This window comes from Vanessa cardui, chromosome 10, assembly GCF_905220365.1.
Source record: "Vanessa cardui chromosome 10, ilVanCard2.1, whole genome shotgun sequence".
NCBI classification, from domain to species: domain Eukaryota; kingdom Metazoa; phylum Arthropoda; class Insecta; order Lepidoptera; family Nymphalidae; genus Vanessa; species Vanessa cardui.
The window spans coordinates 8,741,577-8,762,968 of NC_061132.1; the positions used below are offsets into that span (position 1 = coordinate 8,741,577).

A 21,392-nucleotide genomic window follows, 5' to 3' on the forward strand; every position below is an offset into this window, starting at 1 on the left:
CATTGTATATTTATATTTACTAGAAATTTATTATTCTTATATGATTATTAGACTTTAACTATAACTTGGTACATAGTGGCGTAGAATAATACAGACTGTAATTTCGTTATTTAAACTTATACGAATCAAAGATATATTTATTTTGTATCTGTGTATGTATGCAACAACTAAGCCAATAGTGGAAGAATTTAAAAATTATTAATTTAAATATTAATAAATCTATTCGAATCATGTAATAAAGACAGGCTATATGTCTTTATGTGATTAACAGAATTCTAAATATAAAAAACTGCAACTTAATCTTAAACAACAAATTTTATACCTATAAAAAATATAACGGAAAAATGTCCGTAAATTTATTCATAAGACTATCGTGAGAACACCATACAACATCATACACATCAGTGCGGTCAAAAACATTTATCTGTTTGGTTTTTTTTATTGTAGGTAAGTATTTCTTTTTGCAGACATTGTACAAAAAATATAGTTTGACAAATTGTCAGAATCGCGCGAATTTATTATCGAAATCGTAATTTCTATTACGTGTTAACGCTATTCTACTACTGATAGTATTTAAATATTGAGTCTATAATTTAATATAATAACATAATTAAACATAGCTAGCATATAATTACAATTATTTATATGTATGTATCGTAATAAAATAAATATAATAACTATCTAACAACGATTAACATTATTATAATAATTAAAAGATAAATGTTCCATCTAATAATAAAGATACGACGCATAATTAAAAATAGAAAATAATTTACATAATTTATGCATATAAGTATATACAAGAAGACTCTTAATTAGTTCTCTATCAAGTCGACAAATACGTTGTCGAATCGTGTAAATTCCTTTTTCAAATAATCCAACGGTCCTATAAAATATTATAATCATTAATAATAATCTGTGAATTAATTTAAATCACGAACATAAAGAAATTTGAGTATCCGTAGTCACGTCCAAAACGCCTCGTTAACAATATTCAATAACTTGAAAATGATATATATCGAGAGGTCAGGCCAGGCAACCTGACTATCATAAAACTCCCTAATTCCCAAGGCATAATAAACAAAGACGTCATAAATAACGGTAAGAGTGTTCGAAAGAGCAATATGTCAGCGTCCCCGGCCGCCATTAGAGACGCCATGTTTAATCTAATACAAAGCCATGCGCAAACGCAGCCGGGGCGAAGTTAGACAAATTAGTAGCCAATCCATCAGCTTTGAAAAATTGCTGTTAAATTATTTTTAAATTCTATTCGAGTTTTGTATAAATAGTGATTGTTATCTTTTATTGATACAAGTAGAGGTCCAAAGAGAAAAGTAAAAAAAAGAAAAGAAGCTTGTATATATACCAATGCTGGGCTAAGGTAGGAGACCTTTCCTTGATAAAGTTTGAAACATATTCCACTACGCTACATCAATGCGGCTTAGTGGATTCATGAAGGTTTCCTCACGTTGTCTGCGCTCGAAATGAATTAGGTACAAATTTTGAATCAATATACTTTTGAGATTCGCGAGTTGCAACAACTAGGCCAATTCGGAGGTCCAATGGACCTCTAAATCTAAACAATGTATTTACAATAAAATAAATAACAAAAGGTGATATTACGTTTCTACTAACGTTAATAAGAAAGGTCAAACAACAAATGTATCTATTCACACTTTTAAATTACTTCTATTACTAAGAAATTGACGCAATTAAATAAACATTACGACAAATTCAATAGCTTAATATTTGTATTTTAATATATGTGTATAACTATTTATATTTATATACGCGGATGCGATTGTCACTGCAATTATGACTGGTTAAAAAGAGGAGGTTCTATCCGTATAGATTCTACGAAGTGGTAAAAGACAAAAAAACTTCTTTAATCGAAATGCAAATTATTTTGCTAGTAATTGCAATGTTTAATTGTACCCAAGTATTCTTATAATATAAAATTGAAACGTTATTCTATGATATTGAATGATGTAAAATTGGGTTCTGTGGTATTTCCAAGCCCGAATACTACTCTTAGTCTTGTATAAAATTCAACTTTAAATATAAGTCCACTATTTATTGAAGTGACAATTAATGTTATGAATGTTTATATATAAAACAGTTTTCTTTAATTTTTGTTTTTGTTTTACTTAGTTATTTTTTTTCGTGACCATTCAGAACTAAATCAGTTTTCCAAATTCGAGTAATATCGCAAGAAAACATTAGTGCCATTTTATAGTATACGTATGGAAATTTCTTTTATTTTAGGGTGTTAGTCTCAGTACTACCGCGTAAAGAAACACTTTACCAGATTTTTGTTGCCGAATTAGAGTTTTGCCAGGAATCAGTTATCATATCAGATAGCCACTAAACCACTGGAGTAGTTATACACAAGCTCTCGCCAACCATTATTTCTCTTTGTATTTGATATTATTACACGAAATAACTAAAAAATGTTAACATTCATTACCATGTGGTGTCAGTCATCCATCACGGTGTACCGTGACGTATCTCATGCTTCGGGTCTCATTAGACTTCGTACTGAACGAAACTTTATGCTAAACTCTCGGACAGGATTGATAAATGGCTTTAGTAAATAGCTTGCAGTGAGTGGCATCTAATCAATATTTTCGGTCTGTGGGGCCTTTACAAATTCTCAAAGTTGTTCGTCTCAGTTGGGTACTAGTTCATTTTTTATGACACAGGTTATCAGACATGTAAATGGGACAATTGATAACGTATGAAAGATGATATGGCTGGAAAAATACTTACGAGGTGACGTCAGATAGGTAAGTATGGAAGAAGATATGCTGCGCCGACCAAGTAAAATTGGAAAGGGATGGAAAAGGATGATGATGATGACGATAAGTGGTCAACTACCACAAAAACACTGTGGTTACCATCACCTATGTCATGCCTTTTGTGCCTGTAGTTATACTGACGTATTTACCCTAATCAGAACATAACTACTATTAGTACTAAGGATTGATGATTGGTGGTAGAATTTGATTACCACTGCTATTGCCCCCCAATTTCATAAAGCCCTCCCACTCCTTTTTAAGAGAAGGTTTGGAACATATGCCACCACGCTGTTCGAATGCGGGTTAGTGGAATACACACGTGGCTGAATTTCTATGAAACTAGACACATGCAGGTTTCCTTTCCTTATAAACACAAATTGATGAATATTCAGTGGTTACCTGGGCTTGAACCCGCTATTCTCGGGTCGTTTCGTAAATTTTCTTTTTAACGTAAGCAAATATAGCATTAATTCTATAAATATATATGAAATTGTAGATAATGTACAATGTAAAGGTATACATGTACAGGGCGGCGTGTTTCTGTGACCGCAAGTCGTGACCCGGCGAGATTGGCCGCGTGCGTGTGCGGTGGCTCTATTTGTTCTCTACGACTCTAGTCTTGATTCAGTACAAACAAGTATTGTATGAACTACGTAAACCTATGTATATTTTCGTATTTCGATTTATGTGTTTGTTGGTAGATTGTTTTTTTTTAATTCGAACACTAAATATCTTGCTGTTTATTTTTACATAATTTTCATGAATATTTTGAAGTTAGTCTCTGCTATTTGAACCGCGTTTAATTCCTCGTATTTTTGTCTCGTAGAATTAAAAGGCAGTCAATATAGAAGCCAAATGTTATTTTCATCGGGGCAATGGTTTAGTCGTGATGAACAGATATACCGTGTTATATTTATATTAAGAATATTTAGGTATATTGAGTAGTTACTTTTATTTGCGATCGGAAAAGGAACGAAAAATATTATAAATACCGATCATTCTCCGTTTAATAACTCTAAGAACGATTTGCTGTTGACTAGAATAATTACTTCAAATGAACTAGCGGATCAAGAAGCTACGAATCGTAAGGGAAATGTTTTAATGTGACAGAGAACCTACTAGTGTATCAATATAACACTGTAACTGTCATTCATATGTGCCTACTATCCGTAAGCAAAACGAACCGTTTCTTGAAAGTAGTCTCCGCGTTTATAATATGACATTTATAACGCACACTCGTAGTTACAAGGACGGCTGTATTATCATTACTCCTTGATTGCAACACTGTGATCAATAGTGATTCGCAGAAAAAGCCTCTACAGCTAGTTACATAATCTATAATTACGGGTATTATTAAGAAATCATGTTATAATCTGTGCCAAGATAATTCAGGCAGATGAGTGCAAAAAATGCAAATGAGCATAATCGCAAAATAAATAAAACAACGGCGAACAAGTTGTCAAGTAATGACATGCTTGACACTAATGACGAGTGAGCATACGAAATCATACAATGAGATGAGGCGAAACGACGCGCGCGCATCCACGCACGCAGCGTTGCAAATCGACAATGCGCGGTGGTAGGACACAGCACGTACAAGAATGCCGCTTTTTTTTATTCGTAATATCCAACGTCAAACGTGAAAATCCAAAAAAGAAAATACAGATACACAAAACTCCGACTTACAATGCATTTTATACGTTATTAATTCTAAATTAAATTATATAATACGAACGATACAAAAAAAGGTTAATGGCCTGTGTTATTTTAGTAGTGAACTATAGAATGAATTAGGTAGCATCCACCAAACAGTAGAAACTCATAATACAAAACCTGAACGCGCTATAATTAAAAGGGCCGAGCCAAACACGATCAATCTCATCTCCATCTCCCCACTTAAAGTCAAAATAATAGATGGCCAACTCTAATGTCACTTTTTTCTTCAGCTCGGCGTACGGCGTACAAGACGGAATTGACAGGTCATCAGTGACGGAGCAGGCTCTCGGTGACGATGCTCTTTCTTTCACCCGCCAACTTCGAAACAAATAATACTATATATGTAGTTCTGTAAGCAATTGTAATCCTTATTCAGTAGCTACAAGAACCGCTAACTCCGTGAAATCAGCACGCGTATAAGTCTTTTGTGTTCTCGGTCCAGCGCCTCCTGTTCGGTTCTTTTTTCCTAAGATTATCTTCGGCGGCCAAGGCGTGAAGGCCGAGTGCCACACAACATGGCGTCGACAGGTTTCTTCCCGCTTTTTTACCTCTTTGTTTCTCTCCATTATTGTCTATCGATGTTTCCCGCCGTTCGATTTTTGAATAACTTTTCTTTTTTTCGCATTATTAATATCGGGGCGGCGGTCGTGTTTTGTTTTCTGTTATTTACATACTCGTATACACGGACGTATCCTCGTAGAGGATTCGTTGTGGGAACTGTGATAAAGCAGTTTAGTGTCGAATAATTTACGTTCTCAGAATAGAAGTTGGAATAAAATTTGAACTCATCAAAAGATATTTAGGAATTCATGGTCGCAAATCACGCGGCCGAAGTCTTTCGCAGAATATTATGATTTAGTGCTTGCCGTAAAATTTTGAAAACAATAAAAATGGAGGAGGTCTGGAGTCGGTAGCCGGGCGTCGTTTGACGGACTTTTGGCGTTCAATTGCTAGTATTTCAACCGTGATACTTTAACTATTCACATTAATAATAAAGTAACAAACAGTCCATAAATGTTCCACAGATGGGCTATAGTAACCTATTATTCTGAGGTATTGGATATTATTCTACTACGCTCAAATGCGGGCAGATTTTCACTCACCACATGAAAATTCATATATTTTAATCAAATCTTAGGATTTCCGAATTGAGCTATATCTGGTATTATTATGAATGTCATTAATATTTATTATATTGGTTATTTTACTATGCCTACGAGCAATCATCACTTCTATTCGATCATAACGTTGAGTATTTCAATGATTGCTTTATTAGAAATTGCTTGCTTTAACTCTTGACTAAGATTACCGAATGGCGTAAAACTACTGCAGAACTAATAATTTTGCATTTCTTTCGTACAATCGATGGATTTCTAACTCTATATTACGGTGATTAGGTTGAATATTGTTTGTTTACATTTATAACATACGATTCTTATATCATATGAAAGTCAATTAACTTCGAACGAAATTAAAAAGGAATTTTCAACTTTAATACAAACATGTAAAGTGCAATTTTTCATGACAATTAGTAAGGAAGCGAAATTAAATGAGGCGTTGCGGGTTCGATTCCCGATTCAGGCTATTAAAGTGTTAAGGTTAACTTGAATAATGCCACGGTCGGTTTGTTAGCATATGTTTTGTATGAATGGGCCGTTTTGACTGAACAAGCGTTGAATTGAGTGTCGGATGTCGTTATGTTGTATAGATGAGTTATGCGATTCTGAGAATGTTTGCTTATTGTAGAGGAATGAGGTCAATGACCCGAAAACATTTTTTATTATTTTTAAATCAATTATAAATTTTACTATTGATACGGATAATGTAGTCCAGACCGATTTCTACCAAGACAGCCTGTTCTCCCTTTGAGGAGAAGTTTGAGAGAATATTCTATCATGCTGCTCCAATGCCGGTTTGTGGATCCACGCGTGACAGAACTTCGTTGAAATTAGACACATGTAGGTTTCCTCACGATGTTTTCCTTCACAGCCGAGCTCGATATAAATAATCACAAATTAAGCACGTGAATATTCAGTGGTACACCTGTGTGATTGGATTTGAACCCGCAATCACCAGACAAGATACACACGTTCTTACCACTGGGCCATCTCGGCTCATTAAAGTGCACTAGTGTGTGTGCAACAATGCACTCTCTATACGCACTCTGATAATCCGACGGAACGCCAAATACAACTCGATCGAAAGAGCTCTTGACCAGGCTTTACGTGCTTTACGAGACATAGGTACTCCAATTTTCAGACTCCGGGCTATTATGGAGATTTTTTGAAGGAAAGACTAATTAACTTTTTATCGGTCCTACGTGGGTATTGAACCCAGAACATCGGGATTTGTGGCCTAGCTAGTCACTAAACTAACGACAGTTTTTTCGATAGTTTTATTTGTACCGAGTACCTTTAATACTCGCTTCAACTCCAAAGGGTTTTAAAATTCAAGCATACATATATCTTCTAATAAGAGTAACAAGGGCATTTTCATCTTACTAAATAAAATAAATAAATAAATAAATATGAGACAACATCACATACATTACTCTGATTCCAATGTAAGTAGCTGAAGCACTTGTGTTATGGAAATCAGAAGTAACGACGGTACCACAAACACCCAGACCCAAGACAACATAGAAAACTTATGGTAATCTACATCGATTCGGCCGGGAATCGAACCCGGGACCTCAGAGTGGCGTATCCATGAAAACCGGTGAACACACCACTCGACCATGGAGGTCGTCATTCAATTATAACATATGTTGTCAATTGTAATATTGCAACATTAAAATAAATGATTAATTTTTACAACTTGCAATGTTTCAGTTTTAAATAAAATACGTATAAAAATTTAGGTAGATAGACAAAAAATTAGGCAAAAACGTCTTCGGCTTTCTATTGTCACTAAATAAGAAAAAAGTAAAGAAAATTAACAAGGTTTGAAAATGGAACGGCTGTCTGCTGTCTTTGAGAAAATTAAGAAATTAGTACGTTTCGTTTCATGACTATGCTAAGCTATTCTTTTATTTTTTATCTGTTTCGAATTATTGTTAGTCGCAATTACAACGGATCTCCTACACGTGTCTCTCAAAAACATATCTCATTAATAAACATGACACGTTTATAGAAATGGTATCATTATCTCGGTATAGACTAGTAATAATTGTTAGCTCAATAAACTTTATGGCTCCCTTTTATGGGTACCCGGTGGTCCAATTAAATGTTAGGCCTTCGGCCTACCGACCTCGGCACACATTTGACGTGTGATTTTCTTTCATTGAAAGCCACTTATCTAACGAAACTTTCGATTAATTTCGTGATGACAAAGTTTATGTATACTGACGTTTCTGTCTGTCTGATAGATTATTATTTTTGAAACTGAAATGAATCAAATTTAAAATTGTTTGCAGTTATATATACGTATATATATGATATACCTACTGTGTCAATAAAATTAATAGATGGGTTGATGCTTTTTAACAAGATACGAACAACGTGAATATTAATCCATAGTTTTTGATGATTCCTCAATATAGTTGTTAAATAAAAAGTTTAAATTTACTAATAATCTATTCGTTATTTAAACGATTATAAAGTGTTGTGTTTGTTGTAAAACATGCTCTTCATAATTTGCAGTGTACATATGGTAGAGAATCATAATGTATTTTCGACTTAAAAAAATTAGAAAAGTAAAAAAATGTACTGTATCTATATAATTATAATAATTGAGACATATTTCTAGTTCAGTACCACATTTATATTTTGATTCTTCAATTTCTTGCTACGACACAGATTAAGGAGCGATCTATTGATTTATACATAGGTATATAACTAAAATTGATTTCATCTTAAATTATACAGAATATCAAAATCGACCTTTAGAGATTCGACATGTCATTAAAACATTGAAAAGAGAACTGCTGAAAACGTTTCAAGTGTGAAAAATTCTTGCCATTCTAAAGGCGACTATCAAAAGTCAAACCTACGTCAAAAAAAGCCATTATCAAGAAATTTAACAAGTGTCTGTCACCTTTATATGAAATCTGCCATTATCAATGAGAAACCCAATGTAAATATAAAAGTATTACGCACTAAGATACGATAGAAATGTAAAAATAAAGAGACCTATGTCAATGTTGGTATTTCAAAATACTCGAGAGAGTTTGAGCTGCGAGCGTCGCGAAGGCGTTCGGAAACGACCTCTGAACCCTAAGGGGGTTAGGGGAGATAAGGAAATAATATTTCCTTTGCTCGTCTACTTCGCATTTCTCGCTGATAATATACATACTATCTACGATGTATATATGTACAGTAAAATATGTAAGTAGGAAACGGGCCTTTTCATTTTAATCGCGTTATTTTCGTTTAATCAAATGAGGTTCTATATGTTTTTAATTTCGTGTGAGGGAATCGTTGTTATGTCTTAAGAAGATATTGCTTAAATTATAAGTAGAATACAAAGCGATGTTCAATATTAATTACTTTTAGAAACATTAACTTTAAATGGTCATTTCGATACTAATAATTCTAAAAGTATTGCCATTTGTCAAACATTATTATTTCTAAAGTTTTAAAAACGTACCTATAAACATATTTATGGGGAGTTGAATAAATCTCAATGGCTCATATTTAAGTGGACAGATCATATGCAGGCAAACACTGACCAACCGTCAATTTCACGCCATTTACCCACGCACAATACCGCCGCAAAGGAAAAATAAAAAATATTGAAAAAATAATTTATTCGCAAGCGAAAGAAATATACGAGAGATGTGATTACAAAAATTGAATCTCAGGAAATTACATATAAAAGATCTTTTTTTTATTCAATATTTTATTCGCAAAATCATAATTGTGGCCATAAATATTTTTCTAATAGCTACCATAACTATGATTATTATACCCGACCCTACAGTTCGACAACTAATTACTTATAAGCCCCCAAAGTTCAAATCGACCAAATTACGCTAAACGCCGGACTTTAGCCCTCGAAACGTCGCCGACAATTACATTTAATAAGTAATAATTTCAATAATAAGCGTATACAAAAAACTTCTCCGCAGCACCATTTTAGTAAGAGCTCGTCTGTTGCGTTAGTTTCAGTGTAAGCTTCTTTTAAAGTCAAAGTAAGAGGGATCAAAGATAATGGTTCTGTTTTAAAACGCTGCGCACGTCCCATAATAGCGACCGGCAACAATCGCGCGGCACTAGCGATTATGACGATTATTGTCGATAACTTGTATCGACACCGGCTATTTGGTTAGTCCGTCGATTATCGATAATTTGCCTTCGGGGTACGCTCCCGACGCTGTAAATCGTTGATCGATTAGTTTTTTTACTGATTTGATTGTTACTCGATAGGTGAGGTTTAATAGACTCGACTACGGTTTCCGCTAAATATCGTAAACGTACGATTTCCCTCGATACATTTTAGCGAATGTTGCATCTTTATCGTTTGGGTATAATTCCGGACAAAATACCGTAAGCGCATCATCGAACATCGAACATGTTTTACTGCCTATAATTCTATTCCACGAGTCCATATAAAATAGAAACTCGGGACTCGCGCGCTTTCAAAAACGCTGCATTAAAACATCATAAAACTCAAACATAAACGTTTACTACAGCGATTTTACGAGCACGCTACCTATCGATCGTTTTAACGATAAATAAAAATTAATGGCGGACAGGACGGGATCGCAGTGGCCACGTTAGGTGAGAAGAACTCTAGCCAGCTAACTAACGTAATGAAAAATGCTATTCGAAAAGCGAGCCGTTAAATTTAGTTTTACTTTATATTTTCTGTCCAATAAAAAATACTTGCGTTAAACATTTTATTTGATTTTAAGTACTGTATACATCGTATAAGTATCAAAACCAAAACAAATTTTAATATTTAGTTTAGGCCTGAAATAAATGATACTTGATAGATTATAATGGATATTGGTGTTATATTTTGCGATGCAACGCACATGAGAATATTTTCATTATCATCATAACATATCTTGCAATTCCACAGTGCAAAGGAGTAATACCGAGTTTTAAATCGGAGCTCGTGCCAGTGTTATTAACTCGATCCATCGGATGCAGGACCACCTAACCCCCCTGCTACCGGGGGTGGGTCGAAATAGGATTCTATCAGTCTCCTCCATTCCACGCCGTTCGGGACTCGACGTGACTTCGCATACCTATACAAAACTATATGCTCCTTCGCTCTTACTGCGACGTAATAACGGCTATTTTACATCGGCCTCACAAACTTTGCGGTTCAATGGTTTTGTTTACGTCTGTAATTTCGTGTTTTATACTTTTTTCTCGAGTTGACATTCGTGTTAGACGGAGTTCGTGAATACTTTTACTCAAATAGTAGTTTTCTTTGATCGTGGAATTTAATGAACGTGAACACAACCTGAGAGTTGCTACGTATAGGTATACGTACAGCTCATAATGTCATTTAAAAAAATGCAAACATTTTTGACAAAGCAAAACTAACATTGGTTGAATCAGAAACTTGGTAACGTTATTATGAAAACCAATTTGATCATAATATACCTGCTAATAATTGTGCTTTCTTTACATCAAATATTTCCTAGTCGACTTTGTAATAAGCACCCCATTCTAGTAAACTTTGATAACGGCTATCAATCAAACACACGCGCCGGGTCTAATTGTACGAAGCATAATAATGTACTTCTTTATAAACGTTAAGTCGTATGCAGGATACTTGGCAATATAAAAAGTAAATCAACTCTAACGCAACATTAATAGTATAACCTATAGCATGGGTTAACATCCTGCAAATATCTAGTCCACGCTCCCGGCTGTTTGTCTTGCAACCGATATGGGGTGAACTGTTTTTGTTTAGCATAGGTACGCTCTAACGCTTCAAGTTTATGTTCGCCTGGTACTTTTATAAATTGCATTTAATTTTTTTTAAACATAAATGAGAAAAACTAAGAAAACACAAAAACAAAATGTTGGATTGTGGTGTGATACTCGTTGATTATATTCAAATAATTGTTGGACTATCTATATATCTATCTAAGATAATCCATATCAATGGTAAAGTATCCGCCCAAATAAAAATATCTTTGAACTCTTACGATGTGATGTCGCCCTGGTATTGTGTAAGTTGCTTACAATTTGTATAAACTAAATAATAGAACTAAAAAAAAACTAGTTAATATTTAGTTAGTTAACATTTACAGTGACTATTTTTAAAACCAATTTCATCATAACTTTGAAAAGTAACCGCTATAAAAATCAACCGAAATCGAAATATGTATTTTTAATCGAGTGTTCTATTTTTAAATATTTAAATATTTTATTTAAATTCGTAAACAACTGTTATGCAGACTAAAAATACGTTATAAACAAAACTATAACGTGTATCAATAACCGCGTAAGCTCCTTAACCCTCGACTGAGGGGTCTAATCTCCTCCATGGCTTAGTGCAACCAGTGGAAGCGATTCCTTGTTTGCTATATCATATATTATCTGTATCAGCTCGCTGCACTCGAGAGGGAGACGGAGATGTTATCTGTTCTTATCCCTCCCTTAATTCATTCCATTGACAACTGTAATGGAATAACGACGAAGAAGCGTCATAAAAAAAAAACAGTAGATTTTTTTCTTTTAATCTTAGAATGAGTTTTTATTACAAATTATTTCAAGTTATTTTAATTTCGCGTTTTTTTTTTTTGTTCTTAAAGTCATTTAATACTTCATTTTATCATAAAGTATAATACCGTCGGCTGTTTATTTACGCGTATTATTCCAGTAACAATGTCTAAACACAATTACCCTGTGCAAACAGCCGGTGCCGCGGGCGTGCACATGTTGTGGGTATACGCGAGTAAACATGAGTTACCCTTTAGAGATATATTCTATTTTATGTTTATTTTGCAATATATTTTAAGTTACTCAAATTAAAAAAAAAGTAACAATTTAAAATTGGAATGATTTGATTTTTTTTTTAAATTGTTTATTAATTTTTAGGTAAAATATTTCGATCTAAACTCAGCTTTACATTATATGCAAAAGCAAACACGATACAGTAGCGCAAAGGGAATACATTAAAAAGGATTACATATTAATCAACCTTCTATAAACCAGTCCATCCGGATCAAAGCCTTATTGACGGACTACGATTGTAGTCGATTAATTCGTACTGTATCAATTATAAATATCAAAATGTATAAACTTCTATCTCCTCATAAAACCTTTTTGAATATCTTAATATCGAACCCCTAATCAAAATATTTGTATAACAGTTATTTACATTTCTTCTAACTAACAATACTCATACGCAGTCTACAATCCGTCAGTTTTTCTGATATCAAGTCAAGGTGTTGCCTTCGACAAAGCGGTAAATAAAAAAAAAATAATAATAAAAAAGATGTCTGCGCCACTACCGCGTGGAGACGTAGCTAATGTGTAATGCGGTTGGCTTTTTGTCCAGCGCCTTCGTCTTTTTGTTTCTTTTTACTCTGGATTCGGTTACGGTTCGTATTGATCGAAAAATCCGATTTCGAAATGGGTGCTCCGTGAGTTTTATTGTTGCCACGATACGTTCTTAAACAATAAAAACGCATTTTAAACTGAGAATGCAATTCTCACATGTCACGTTCAGAAATTGAAGGGGCCGTGGTCGTGTTTTAGAAAAGTAATTATTCGACAACGATTGGCTCTGACTTGAGGCGAGGACAATAAAAGACCTAATTTATTTTTTCATACAACCACAATGGCTTCTATTGCAAACGTGATACCGTGTGTCGATGTTTGATTAAAGTTACGTAAATAAAGCTCAGTTAGCAGCCGTAGCAGCAATTTCAAAGCAATCTAAGTGTTGACATATTCTATTTTTGCGACAATGAACGTTTTGTGCGGTTTCTAAGGTCAGATTACTTTCTATTACATTTTTCTTTAATAATACATTTATTGCACCTATTTCATCATCAATTATGTAAAATTGTTCCAACTGCGGCCTCCGGATCATTTACATAATTTTATGGGGCACATCGGTTGCCACGATTATTATTTTTTTTAATTACTTACGTGACTTTTTTATAACGTTCATAAAATTTTAGGTGTCAAAGATTTGAATTCCTAAACGGAACAGAACTACCAACATAATAAAAAAAACGTTTCGTTTTTTAAATTCGGAGGTACTTACAATGCGTTGGCGCCTTCCCAGCTAAGTAATCCTCTTTGCATATAAACTTGTTGTCGTCTAAGACGTATAGTTCTTCGCCGGTGGACAGCTGCTTCCTGCAGACGAGGCAGGTGAAACAGTTGAGGTGGAACACCTTCTCCCGGGCTTTTCGTACCAAGTCGGAAGGCGAGATGCCGTGCCCACAGCCACTGCACTTAGTTCCGTAACGTCTGAGGGCAAATAATAATTTAAATTATATAACATTCATATTATACAAATAAAAAAGTCGTTACACATTGTCTGTCATTTTTTTTTTTTAAATAAAACCTTTTCCGAAACGGAAAAACGCTTCATCTCGTATTATAATTAGTTTTTTTTTTTCAGTTAGGCAACACATAAAATAGTATCGATATTTATTGATATATCATTTAATCAAGGACTGTATAATAAGCTTTAAATTCTTCCGTTTTATTATATATCTCATTGACGTTAAGACCTCTCACTAACTTAAAAAAAGATTTCAAAATCATAAATATTTAAAATGTAACAAAATATAGAATAATTATAATTATTATGTCATTTTGACGACACACAAAAATGTTACGTCATATCAGATATCCTTAGAGAAATCGATCAAAGATTAATTTTCTAAATTCAAAATAATATATTTTTATTAACAGAATTAAAGTAATTCGGTGTTTTTAAAAATATTCCTAATAAAAACAGTAACAATACTTTAAGTAAGTATGTAGGTAGGTATAAATGTCTTGGATGATTTCCTTAATTACGCCATAGTCGGCTTATATGAAATAAAGCGTCAACATCTACGTTTAACATCAATCTATGTTAAAACATAAATCAAAATATAATCTCAGACGCTACGAAAGAGTCGGTACATCGACAGATTATCGATTTTACATATTCGCATTCGTTAAGTCGACGAGGAAAAAATAAAATGCAAATGTATGAGATTATTTTTTAAAAGGTTGGGCATAGCGCCCGGAAGCGATATTGGTAGCATATTTGGACGAGATAGACACATATACTAGTGCTATAAAATGTCTAGATCACAAATTTCCCGCCTTTATAACGTTTTCTTAATTTAAATTATAATAAAGTTCGATTGTTTTTTTAAATGGCCAGTTACCAACCTCTTTATAAGCGTATAATGGTTCCGCTAGGGTAATTAATTAATTATAAAAGCATGGGTTATTCCGATTTATTTATCGGAAATATACATTATTTTTCTATTCTTATTTATTTTTGATAAGATTTTTATAGTCTTGAAATTAATATTTCATCATCATTTGTCAGATTTGACGATGTTGCCATAATTACATTTTTTTTTTACTTATGTTAAATATATGTATGTATCCGTCTATATTGTTTCCAAATAAAAGACTATCGCAGACAATATAAATTACAAATACATTGGTCAAATAACAATAAAAACACATTCGTTATTTAATGTGCCCATAAGGACGATGTAAAACCAAGATGGAATATGAAATGACTTATTAATGATCACAAGATTCGAAATACGCAGACGAAACAGCAGACAGGCGCTCATGTCGATATAAAATAATTCCAAACCGCTAAGCAGTTATGACAGCTATAAAATTCGAAAATTATGTGATAACGGTGTTGCTTTGATTGGTGAGTAATGATCGGTTGATTTTTGGGTCAGATTCAAAGCGAAATGTTCTGCCGCGGCCGCCTCGATCGTGATGACAGACGTTTATCGTGTTCACACGCAACCGGTCAATAATGGATTCGAGCACCTGTTTTCCTTAAACCTAGTTTAAATCGAATGCCAATTCTTGTCTTAACAAATCCCTCTAATGCTATTTTGTGTTGAATAAATGTTAAGAAAATTAAATCGTAAATGTTGTTTAGCCTTATTCACTTTTTCTTTTTTCTTTTTAGAAGTATAGACAACAATCGAACTGGCTGATTAAATCAATACACAGGCTAAAATATAACTCATAGGCTTCAAATTTGGAACTTACAATTTAAACTACACCTCTCAGTTGTCAAAATCATCCAAACGTCACATTTCAAATGTTTTAGAACACCAAGACAATCCTTTTATATTAGTTCACATATAAGTTTTGACATTGGTTTAATTAAACGCACTATAAATCATTGTTATTTTATTATTTTATTTTAATCGCCAAAGCCCTTACGGTTAGAGCTAGTTTATAAAAATTATATGTATATTTTTTCAATGTATTCTTAACTTTGTGCGTTAAAAATATTTTGTATTTTAATCAAATTCTACTTCATTTTGAACAACGACAATTATATCTGAATTGTGAAACTGAAATTAGCCTGAAAATAAATACTTTTATAATTAACTTCATAATTAAAACACTGACCGTATCAAAATTGGAATAGTTGTATAAAGTAGTTAAATTTGTACATAATATAAAAAAAATAAAAAATATAGATACAACAGTCATCGTACATGTGCCTAAATTAAAAAAAAATCGCTGTTATTATTATTAACCAGTTTAAAAGAACAGACCTTTAATAATAAAGATATTACATTATGTCAAAATATACACAGATAATTTAAGGCTTTAGGCAAATATTTCTTTATCGATACTTTAATATAGTAATAAGTGGTGTATGAACAAGTATGGAACATGTATTGCGGTTTCCCATATGAAACATTGGCGGCAATGTTTTTTTATTATTTTATGATCACGATGAATTATTACCAGAGTCATTTGCATAAACGATGGAGGACGTATGAATAAAACATTTTTGTTTGGCGCGAATCTGGCAATCCGCCATGTTAGTTCGAACATTGCCGCCAATTTTAAAATAGTTTGAAATTGGAATACGATTGACTAGTTCGAATGAGATTTAGAGTTGTACCTAATATGAATTAAGTAGCAATTTTTTATTATAATTTACGACTAAAATAAAGAAATTAATAAATAAAAAAACGTATAATCTTTCTTTGTAAACTAAAACACAATTGTTACCCTAATATAATTTAAATTTAGTGTTCGTGACATTGTCATGTCAGACAACGGAAATTACGTCACTTAAGTATAGGAAGCCGAAATGTCACTGAATGAAGTCATCAAGTCAAACAAACTATCTATATTTACTTAAAACGCATGTTCCTTACCTTAAAGTACTTTTAAATAATAAATAACTTACTTTGCATTTAAAATGTAGTTTAGGAAATGTTATTTTTCGCAATATACAACAACAAATTCACAATTCATATTACAGATATAAAAAAAATATTTATTCTTTTATTTACGAGTGAATAAATCACGGTATGTAATTAGTTATTCAAAAATATGCCATAAATTAAAAAAAAAAACAGAAACTTTAAACACGTTAAAAATTAAAGTTAAGAAACGTCATTTTTTTGTTTGATTAAAATCATTGTAATGTATAACACTACAAATTATGACTTGGAATTTAATCTTGCTTTTAATTATATTTATCTATATTAATATTATAAATGAGAATAAAAACTCTGTTTGTGTGTCGCTCTTTCACTAGCAAACCGCTGAACCGAATTAGATGAAATTTGGTATGAAGAAAATTTGAGCTCTAAGGAAAGACATAGGCATAGGCTACTGTAACCAAAAATGCAAGCAAAACCGGGGTTGACAACTAGTTTATAATATGCTGTATGTCTGCTCCATTCAATATAGATTGCAACTTTGTGAAATCAGGTGATACATATATCAAGTGCTAACAGTTTTAAGAGCTATTGGAAGCACCGGATAGTAATATGGATTTAAGTCTGGGATGGGTGATTTGGAATATTTTAAAGGAGGCAAACCATAATGCAGGACCTAGTATTGTAGCCTTATATGATAGTTACTAGACGAATTGATGCAAATTTATAATTCTAACAACAGCATTGTATAAACTTAACTTTTACAAATAAAATAAACACACTTGATATTTATGTAAATACATTACCGCATTTACTAGAAGAAAAATATTTAAAAGAATATTATTAACATTATAAAACGTAAATTTAAAAACAATGTACGCGATTTAAGCATTTGTACAAAAACTTGCTAAAAAAAGAAATCGAGATAATTATCAAACAAATCATTTCATTCAAAATTAAAATACTGACTAAATTTCAACTGAGAGTTATCTTGATCATATTTATCTAAACCTATAATACATGTATGTAATAACTCAACCGTGCTACGTGAAATGTTTTAAAAAAGTTTTATTATAATCATAAGCAACCTACTTGGTGAATTTGATAATAGATCTGTGCAAACTGAGGTAGAAATTTTTAAATATATTTTACACGGGTAAGTGTTGTGTTAAATTAAATAAGGAATGATTGTCGGAGTACTATAGATAGTGTATTTAAACGATATTAATATATACGAGTGAATTTAATGGGATTTATTATTGTTATTTTTTCAGTAAGTCCACTCTACCTTATATTAGCGCGTTCCTGCCAATTTAACCCTCTGGTGGAGCTAACTTTTTATACACAAAAATGCTTCTTCAAAGCATCATATTCATGACAAGCCATTGACAGCCGATTTGACGTAATGCATAGATTTCGTAAATTCAACCGCTTTACATCCTCACATGCACGAGAGATTTTACATTCACCTCATATTATGTAATTCATCCCTTAATCGTTATTAAACAATTAAAACACCATACCGCATTGGAATTGGTGGAATAAATCATCACTTCGAAAAGAGAGAAGTCTCTTGTATTGGCTGTCATTGTACCTACATACAGGTATTATATTATTTTTATGTAAAATAAGCCAAAACGTTCCATTTAAAAACAATAATCATATAAATAAAAAATAATATTATGGCAACATCGTCAAATCTGATGAATGATGATGAAATAAACAAACAGAGTCAGGTGCTCAACAGCCTCTCAATAATCATAGGAAATATAACATAAGATGCTGTTAAAAAAACTGTTACTTTTTTTATAAAGAATGAAATTAAAGTATTAAAGAGCGGAAGCAATGAGTGAACCGCTTTCCGCTGACCCGCAACAAAATTACGTTTTTTTTTTACATTTTGGCGCCATATCATTTAACAATCTAATATTATAAGTTTTTTAGGTTGTAATAATATGTGGAGAAGCGTTATTGCTCATAATGGCTATTAGTATTGTGGCTGCGGTTTTAACACAAAAAAATTTACTTCGTAAAACTGTCTTGAGTTTTTGTTGAGTTACCGGTTGTGTCTATACAAATTTGACTGTAAATTTTATCTACTACATTTAATTTCTTAAACTTAACTACATTTAAAACGTTCACCATATTAATAAATATAATACCAAATAAACGAACTGTTAAGTCATTACATTCAAATAAAATAAAACCTTTTTTTGTTATGTAAACCCAGATATATTTATCATAAAATCATATTCTTCATTCTAGGTGGTAAGCGTGTCGCGCGGTTTTAATTTTTTTAATTGTGTTGATTGAATCATTTATTCTCTTTCTAAGACAAGATTATTAAAACAGTGACATCCAATTAACATTTACTTTCATCCTTTCGACAAATTAATTAAAATTAAATCAACATATTTGATGATAGTTGTTAAACAGTTCTTAGTAAATGTTTATTTAAAATGAATGAGGTGTAAACTAAAAAGCGACTGAATAATTAATTATCATTCAATCAGTTAAAAAAATCTTTGATTGACATTATTACATCAGAATAATTAATAACTCAACATTTATATAACGTTTATTAAAATAAACGTCAATTTTTTTTGGCAATAGTACGTACTTTATAATGCCAGTCCGTGTATTTATTTATTATTAAAGTACATATTAATCGTGAAAGAACAAATTTAATTATATTCTAATATATTTAAAAACAATGATAAATTTAAAAGTGATAATTTTAAAACTTAAGTTAGAAGCAACACTTGAATTTTTTATCTGTTTCATCTTTACAGTGTCGCGAACGCACCTCAACGCATATCTTTTAAAATCTTTTTCACAGTAAAATTGTGACTGTTTGTCGTCCATAATGTGAGAACAAAAATTACACAAAGTCATAATTTATCAAGAACTTGCGTTTCACTTGACGCTGGTTGTTATAACAAATTGCTGACTTCCTTGCAAAATAATAATTAATTATATATTATGTAGATACAAGTAGGTACTTAAATGTTTTCGTTGCCATTTGTAAAAGTATCTCAGTAGAAGTAGGTCTTATTTTATACCGAAAATTTTAATGTGTGTGTTTTATTAAAAACGGCTTCAATGGGTAAAATTACAGCTTATAGATTGAAGAAATAAAGTTATTTTTTTGAAAGTTGAAAAGAAAAGAAAAGTTGAAAGTTGATTTTTTTTCGTATTATTCTTAAACCATAATTTCTTGAATCACTTCTTCTCATTAATAGAAATCTATTAATGCAAACCGCATCAAAAACCGTTCACGTCAAAAGGTCTAAGCGTACAGACGGTGGGAAGCGACTTTGTTTTATACTATGAATAGATAATTACATTTTTAGTGTTATATATTTTTCAATAAATAGTAACAAATTAGTTTGTTTTTCGCTTTATCAGCATATGCCACCTAATATGTATTTTTTTATATATGCATAATTAAACATAAATACCTACAAAATGTCCATGACTGGAAGCGTCTTCACTATGACAAACATTTACAAACTGTAATTCTACTGTAGCTAGAATTAAATTAAAATTTATAGCAATAGTTTTTTTTTTTATTTAACTCAATGTTCTATCATCACTTCGTGTTATATAAATAGTCTAGACCAATAAAATTAATGAATAAGCTCCAACTTTGAAATGACTGGTTAGACATATTTTTTTTTAATAAATTTAAAAATAGTGATTCTGCTGTAAACATCTTTGATCGTAACGGCTTGTATACGAATAGCTATGACAAAAAAAGGTTTATTAATTGTATTGAAATATAATTTTTAGTAAACGTTTAAAGTTATCACCGAAATTTATTTTATTTATAGTGTTAAAATTGTTACTGTAATATCTAATATTTTTATAATATTGCTTTGTCTTTTAAGGACGTAGTCTCTGTTTAACATTTAGCTCTCACATGTACTTTAAATATTCTTTACAAAAATATCTATAGTCTAAGCTTAAATTTAATATATGCAAAATAATTTCACACAAGGCATAGCAATATTTCAATATATCTGGTGTGGTTGTTGACTTACCTAAAGAAATCATTTCTACAGAACAACTTGTTGTCCCTTGAGTAGCACTTGTCAGCAAGAGGAGCACGGCAGTCAGCGCAGCGCACGCACGCCGCATGCCATGCCCGCTCGAGCACGTGCAAGAGGAACTTGTCCAGGATGGGCTTTTCGCAGCCGGCGCAAGCCATCGCGCCGCCTGCCTCGCCACGTCCTAACGACAAATACAATTTTGTTATTACACAGAAAAAAAATTATAATTGGCGGACTAGCATATGGGCCTGATGTTAAGTGGTCACTACCGCCCATAGATAATGTCGCTTTAAGAAACATTAACCAATTCATCGCCAATACACAACCAACCTTGGAGACTAAGATGTTATGTCCCTTGTGCCTGTAGTTACATTGGCTCACTCACTCTTCAAATCGGAACACAACTATACCAAGTAATGTAGTTTGGCAATAGAATATCTGATGAGTACGTGTTTCTACCCAGACGGGCTTGCACAAAGCTCTACCACCAAGTAAATCATACTAAAATCAATACAC

The 21,392-nt window shown here is 32.3% G+C and overlaps 1 protein-coding gene across 4 annotated transcripts in view; it reads right to left on the minus strand.

Moving 5' to 3' along the window:
• The window catches only part of LOC124533287 (LIM/homeobox protein Lhx5), a 55,055-nt gene that overhangs the window by 27,649 nt on the left and 6,014 nt on the right, over positions 1 to 21,392 (minus strand). For all 4 annotated transcript variants that reach the window (XM_047108501.1, XM_047108500.1, XM_047108499.1 and 1 more), the window contains exons 2-3: positions 20,868 to 21,057; positions 13,695 to 13,903 (exon numbers count right to left, since the gene is read on the minus strand). In XM_047108501.1, the coding sequence (XP_046964457.1) occupies positions 13,695 to 13,903; positions 20,868 to 21,034 (376 nt within the window). In that variant the 5' untranslated portion in view covers positions 21,035 to 21,057. The remainder of the gene's footprint in view (positions 1 to 13,694; positions 13,904 to 20,867; positions 21,058 to 21,392) is intronic.